Source organism: Brassica napus, chromosome C1 (genome assembly GCF_020379485.1).
Source record: "Brassica napus cultivar Da-Ae chromosome C1, Da-Ae, whole genome shotgun sequence".
Lineage (NCBI taxonomy): Eukaryota > Viridiplantae > Streptophyta > Magnoliopsida > Brassicales > Brassicaceae > Brassica > Brassica napus.
This window is the reverse complement of record NC_063444.1, coordinates 38,027,525-38,035,023: the sequence shown is the minus strand read 5'-3', so window position 1 is coordinate 38,035,023 and position 7,499 is coordinate 38,027,525. Positions and strand designations below refer to the sequence as shown.

At 29.4% G+C, this 7,499-nt stretch overlaps 1 protein-coding gene across 1 annotated transcript; it reads left to right on the top strand.

Annotated features, from left to right (window-relative positions):
* The first annotated feature begins 632 nt into the window (after nt 1-632).
* On the top strand, nt 633-7,221 carry LOC106437241 (UDP-glycosyltransferase 82A1-like). The gene is made up of 3 exons (XM_013878153.3): nt 633-1,780; nt 5,454-6,070; nt 6,597-7,221. Exons 1-3 carry the CDS (start codon nt 1,315-1,317, stop codon nt 6,858-6,860), a joined length of 1,347 nt encoding a protein of 448 aa, XP_013733607.3. The 5' UTR covers nt 633-1,314; the 3' UTR covers nt 6,861-7,221.
* The last annotated feature ends 278 nt before the right edge of the window (nt 7,222-7,499 follow it).

Sequence of the window (7,499 nt, the reverse complement as noted above, 5' to 3'; positions counted from 1 at the left end):
TGCGGGTCGGATTTTTTGACAAAAAAAAACTTTGTAACCCGTCGGTTGGCAGGTCAGCGGGGCGGGTTTGATCCGCAACCCAGCCCTACATACGATCGGTTTACCTATAAAATTAAACGAAAGATATTCAAACTTGAGTCAGACATAAATGTGTGTTTCTCTTTAACCGACTGGATAGCTGATAGGATTTATCAAAAAAAAAAAAAATCCAAAACTGATCCCGCAAATAAGATTTCGAATTGATAATAATGTGAGATCTTGTCAACATGAATGGATAGTGTAGTCATCATCCACTCATTATTAATTTACAATTGAAGTCATAAAACTTAGTCCTTTGATATTTTAAATACTTATATTAAATTAAACATATCTAACTAGCTATTTTTGAAGATTTGTTAACACATCAAACATATTTTTGTTAAAAACTTCGAGCATACAAATAATGTGAGACTAAATCCTCAACTTTCATTTCATATTATGTAAAGCCATGCACAGTACAACTTTATATTTTCTTTGATATTAGATTAAATAGTTTTGTAAATCAAAACAATTAGGAAGATTCGATATATAGTTTGAGATCTTTTTGGATCGCTGGTATCAACATGGCTTCTAGGATCTATGTTTATAGAGCATTGATGAGCTCATGCGGCTGATATATTGATTTCACTTAATGTTTTATATCGATTTAGTGCATGATTTCCATTTCATACAAAACGTATTTTTAATGTAGGCACCGCTTTTTCTTTCTATTGGCAGCTACGGCATGCAGCCACCGTATATTCTTACTTTGAATATGTATATATCGTACACAAAGATAAACGGTGGTCCAAATCGGAAACGGGAAACATGTCGATACAAAGATTTATTAATAATATGCTCAACTAATACGACCAATGTACAAGTGAATGCCCAACAACTGGAATACTAACTTAAAAAAAAAAAAGAAACTCTTTTAGAAAAAAGAAACATTTTTCTTAAATAAGTGGACTGCAAAAGCTTCCTTAGAAACTATTGTGTACGAGTCTTCCTTTCTAAATAACTACATATATATTATACTAAAACTATGAGAACACACCTCATTTTATGGGAAGTCGACTGACATATTTTGCATGCAAATGTACAGATTGGTCCAGTCAACTAACACATGCATGGTGTGCAATAAAACTAAATTAATAATCTTCTAAATCGCATTTGTTCATCTTCCTTATTATAATAACCCGAATTCAAATAACTTAAGCACTATATATCAATTATCAAAACTCCAAAAATATATGAAGAAAAGATCAAAATTCGAAGGAAAGAAAAAAAAATGATATGAAAGAAACACAAAAGCCAAAGATAATATTCATCCCTTACCCGGCGCAAGGCCATGTCACCCCGATGCTCCACCTCGCATCGGCCTTCCTCAGCCGTGGCTTCTCCCCTGTGGTTATGACTCCCGAGTCTATCCACCGTCGGATCTCGACGACTAACGATGATCTTGGAATCACGTTCCTGGCCATATCGGACGGTCAAGAACGTCCGGATGCACCTCCCTCGGACTTCTTCTCCATAGAGAAGTCGATGGAGAACATCATGCCGTCTCAACTCGAACGGATCCTACTACAAGAAAACGTGGGTGTGGCTTGTGTTGTAGTCGATTTATTGGCTTCGTGGGCTATAAGAGTGGCTGATCAGTGTGGTGTTCCTGTCGCCGGGTTCTGGCCGGTGATGTTCGCTGCTTACCGTATGATTGAAGCTATACCGGAGCTCGTACGGACAGGCATAGTTTCCAGAAAAGGTAATTTGAATTATTATATTTTCTTAAATACAACAGCTAACTCACATATATACATACGTAGTTCCTTTTTGAGACATGCCAAAATAAATGATAGTTTATCACTTATATACACATATACTATTTTTATACGTGTTTCGATATTAGGACCACTTGGTACACTAAACCAAATTTTATTATGAACTCGTTATAAAAGAATGATATCATGGTCATTGGTTGTCCACTATTGTTGACGTTCAATATAGGTTTGCTTATATATGATTGCCTAGAATGCATTCATTAATGCGAAAAACCAACAAAGTAAAGTGAAAGTCATACGAATTTGTTTTTTTTAATTAACACTAGATGTTGACCCGCCCAACCGCGCAAGTGTTATTTTCAATTTTATATGTGTATATATTTATTTTAGATCATTAGTGGTATATATTTTTAATCTTAATCATATATTTAAATTTTTATATAATTATTTAAACTATAATAATTTATAGTTTACATGTTATAAATAATCAATTGTTTAAAACCTTCACATGTATTTGTTGCTTCTTATTATATATTTATCTTATTGTATTTGTATTTAGTTATTAAACAAATTAATATGTGCATAAAAACATATTTGAAAATGATTTTGTATTTAGTTTATGTTAAATTTTGTATTTAATTTATGTTAAATTTTACCCACCCTTTAAAACTGGATTTCAGTTTAGTAATATTTTTACGTTTATTCATTTTACATAATATATTTTTGTATATACAAAATCTAAGATATGTTAGTTTTATACATGTATTGTAGTCTCTCATCATATTATATTTTTAACATAAATATTTCATAATTATGAAAATAAAATTTATATATCTATCAATTTAATATGATTTTATCATATGTAGTTTAATATAATAATTTATTTTAACAGGATTGATTATGATTATAAAATAGATAAAGTATGATATAATTTTTATTTTTAATTTTATAAACAATAACTGTATATATATTAATGCATAATAATATATCATCGCTAACTACGAAATTAGTAAAAATATTTACATAAAATTACTGAAAATAAATATATTGTTAAAATATTTAGATACACATAATAATTTTTTTGTAATATGATTGATTGTGATTGTATAATTGATAAAAATAGGATAGAAAATTTATTTTTCATTTTATAAAAGATAACTGAATATATTAACGTATAATAATATTTCAAAATAATCACAGAATTAATAAAAATATTTACATATAATTTTTGAAAAGTAAGATTTTGTTAAAATCTTTTTTAACTGAATTTTTCAATTTTTTTAAATGAAAAGATATTAAAAGATATTATGATTAAGGTAATTCAAATTAGATTTTATATATTATTAGCTTATTAAAATACATTAAATAAAAAAATTTAAAGGTAGTCCAACTTAAAAATTACGTGACTTCTGTTTTAATAAAATAAGATTACTGATTATAACATCACAAATGATATTCACATCATATTTTGCGCCTAAGACGCATCGTTGTCGAGTATTAACGTCCTTCTGCATATATAAGGATTCATAAGCCAAATGAATTTGTAGAACGCGTAGGTATGTTCCAGTGCGAGGGACATACAACTTGAAATATAAATGCGTTTAAGTAATAGCATATGTTACGTTGTAGATTGTGCATGGGTACGTTCCAGTCAGGACCAAACCTAATAAAACATTTACCTCGGCCCTCCAAAAATTTTCAAAAAAATTTCAAAAATTTTATAAGTAAAAATGCCCCTGAATTTATAAAAAAAATTTTAGACCCCCAAATTTTTGAAATCTTTACTAAATGATCTAAGATCCCCAAATTTTCAGGGCCGGCCCTGATTCCAGTGAAGAATGTACGTATCGCATAAACAATACTATACCCAAATTAAAAAAAAATACTATACCCAAAGAAAGCCTATCAAATTAAAATTTCCGCATACAAATCAACTACGTAAAACATGTATATAGTTTCTTATAAATAAAGTATGTATAGCTGTAATATAATTATTGCTAGTGTTCTAAAATACGGTCTATGCACCCACCTAGGTGGCGTGTAGGCGCTATATGGTAATCAACCATAGTGTTTTCATGATATACGGTGTTTTATGCGGATTTATATAATTCGGACAAATAATGGCGTTTAGACGGACATTTTGTGGTCTACGCAGACGCCGAGGAGGATTTTAAACATTAATATTTTAAAAAATAAACTATTAATATTATTATTATATTTTATTAATGTTATTATTTATATTACTTTTACTTATTTTATGTATTTATATGATTGTAGATATTATTACAGTTATTGCAAAATCATTTTATATTTATCATCTTTATATATTTAAAATGAATTTAATTTTTATAATTTAAAACAATTTATATATGTTAAAATATATACTTATACATAAAATTGGATTTTAAATATATTTATGTTCAATTTTTCAAAAATAATGTATACATATTTATCTTATACTTATATTTCATGTAAAAGTATATATCCATATATACCCTTTTAGGCATCCGTCTATACAGCTAAGCGATGTACAGTCATCTAACGCGTAAAGAACGCCTGGCGCGTTTTATAACACTGATTAATCATAATATTTTGAATTAAATATTCCCACCAGTGCACCAATCAATTAATGTTTTCATGTGGCATTGCCATGTTGATTGAAACACAATCTTCAGATGGACATTATTAATCCTTATATATGGAGATGGACATTATTAAACCGTATATATGCAGATAGATGTTAACTATAGAGAAATTCTCTAACATAGATCTTTTTAAGTTTTTGTCATAAAAATAACATTCAATGAAAAAAATAACTAAAAGCAGTTTTATTAAAGAGTAAAAGTATATTTTTAATGCTTGCTTATATTTTTGGTAAACTTTTAGAAGATGATAGTAAATTATACATCACCATTAAAGTAAATATATTCAAATATGACATTAAATAATATAATAATAGAAATATAATAATATTTTACAAATTTTGAAATATTATTTATTTTTAATTTATAATTATACAATTTTATTACTAAAAAATTTCAATTACTAAAAAAGATTTTCAATTTTTTTACTATTTTTTAAAAATTAAAAATTATAATTGTAATATTATTAGTTTTTTTATATATCTACAAATTTTAGAAATACTATTTAGTTTTATTTTTTGATAATTATAAACTTTTATATCAACTGTTTTTATTAATTTTATATAAATTGATTTAATATATTTTATCCAAAAGAAATAGATAAAAAATCTATCCAAAATTATAATTTTAAATGTATACATATCTAATTTATAATTTAAAATTAACATAGCTATTTATTTTATCTTAATCTTATGTTCAATTAAATCAAAATTTATATTAAAATATTGGTAAGAAAATAATAAAATATAAAATAATAATAAAATATAATTTAAATTTCAAAATTGGAAAACACCTAGATACGAAAAGATTATTTTAATTAGTTATTAGTGTATATTGAATCACGCATACGGGAATACACTTTGTTTCTTTTGTTTTCATTTGTTTTTTTTTTTTTGCTAACTTTTTTTAATTAGTTTTCATTTGTTCTTGGTTACTTTTTTTTTTTGTGCGACCATTTGTTCTTGGTTACTAAATGATGGTATATAATTTATGGCTGTAACATTTTATGCCGCAGGGTTTCCTCGTCAACCAGGAAAACCATTACTCCTACCTGAACAACCGCTCTTATCCGCCGGAGACCTATTATGGCTGATCGGAACTCCCACAGCTCAAAAAGGACGATTCAAGTTCTGGCAAAGAACCCTAGAACGAGCAAAAAGTCTCCGGTGGATCTTGGTAAACTCCTTCAAAGACGAATATGAAAGTGAAATCTTTAATCAAGATCAAAACCCTCAAATCCTTTACGTTGGTCCATTGCATGACCAAGCAGCAACAAGTGTTACAACTTTAACCAAAAGCCCTACTTTCTGGGAAGAAGACAGATCTTGCCTAGGTTGGCTCCAAGAACAGAGGCCAAACTCAGTAATCTATATCTCATTTGGAAGCTGGGTTTCTCCAATAGGAGAATCAAAGATTCGTACGTTGGCATTGGCGTTGGAAGCGTCAGGAAGACCTTTTCTTTGGGCACTAAACCGGGTATGGCAGGAGGGACTGCCACCAGGGTTCGTGCACAGAGTCACCATAGCGAAGAACCAAGGAAGGATTGTGCCGTGGGCCCCGCAGACCGAAGTTCTTAAAAACGACTCAGTGGGTTGTTTCGTGACTCACTGTGGCTGGAACTCGACCATGGAGGTACATAAGAAACCTAATTAAATTTCCATGAATGTCCATCATATAGTACATTACACATAGTCATGACCAGCCTTGGATCATACTAAGTGAAACATTTGCTACAGGTCCCCAAAGTTTTTGAAAAAATTACTTACAAATAAACCTCAAAAAAAATTTTAGGCTCTCAAATTTGTAAAAAAAAAAATTACATAAATACAGTCACATGTTTCCAAAATCTCAGGACCGACCTTGCACATAGTTATCTTCGAGACATAGTTTTTTTTTTTTTCAAGCTTAGACATATTGTGTTTTATAGACATAGACTACGTTACGTGTAATTATCTCCGAGACATAGAGTCTTATATGATATAGTTATATATTGTGTTTCATGATAGACATATACTACCTTACTTACAGTTATATAGACATATACCACGCTACTGTCGTTACATATAGTTATCTTCATGAACTCGACATTAATGATTAATGCGTATATTATTTCTTACATTGTGTTTCATTGTGCGTCACTGCTTGAACAATACGATAGGCGGTGGCAAGTTATCGGAGGCTAGTGTGTTATCCAGTAGCAGGAGACCAGTTTGTGAACTGTAAATACATCGTGGATGTGTGGAAGATTGGGGTGAGAATGAATGGTTTTGGAGAGAATGAGGTTGAAGAAGGGTTGAGGAAAGTCATGGAGGATGAAAAGATAGGTAAGAGATTGAAGAAGTTGAGAGATAAAGCAATGGGGAATGAAGCACGTTTGTATTCGGACAAAATGTTTACCATATTTAAGGATGAGATGAAGTGACATGTTTCAATTTAACCTAATGTCTTTTTTTTGCCATTGTGTGCGGCTTCATAAGACCACTTTTTCCAAATACAGTAAGAAAAAATACATTATACAAACAACTTTGGTTTTATGTGAAATACTATAAAAAATGTTATTCAAATTTAAACTAAGCATACAAACTTCACTAATGATATTATTGTATTTGTCTTATACTAATCTAAACATCCAATTCTTAGCTTATACAATTGGTCTTCTTATTTCGTAGTTAATTAAACATTCATTTCGTTTTGTAAATATCATTACACTACAGTCTCCATAACAACGAAGATTTACGACGAAAATATTACCTCGTAAATTTACATGGTGTTTACAACGCAGTTACGAGGAGATCAAATTTCGTAGTAAACTCTATGTAAATTTACGAGGAAATATTTTCGTCGTAAAGTCCATATAAGTTTACGACGAAAGTACGTGGAATGAGAAATACGTCGTAATCGTTACATCGACATTACAACAAAACATGTTACCGTTATATTTAGGTGAAAACGTGTATTCAATGTGCTTTAGCTTACCTAATTTCGTCGTAAAGTCGTTGTAAATATTATGTTAAAACCATGTAAAATCCATGTAAAACATTCCTTGTAAAATCGTTGTTAT

Excerpts from the sequence above, each read along its gene's own strand:
- LOC106437241 (XM_013878153.3), top strand. The coding sequence starts at position 1,315 with ATGAAAGAAACACAAAAGCCAAAGATAATATTCATCCCTTACCCGGCG. Across the intron at positions 1,781-5,453 it reads AGGCATAGTTTCCAGAAAAG|GGTTTCCTCGTCAACCAGGA; the intron begins GTAATTTGAATT and ends TTTATGCCGCAG. Across the intron at positions 6,071-6,596 it reads GCTGGAACTCGACCATGGAG|GCGGTGGCAAGTTATCGGAG; the intron begins GTACATAAGAAA and ends ACAATACGATAG.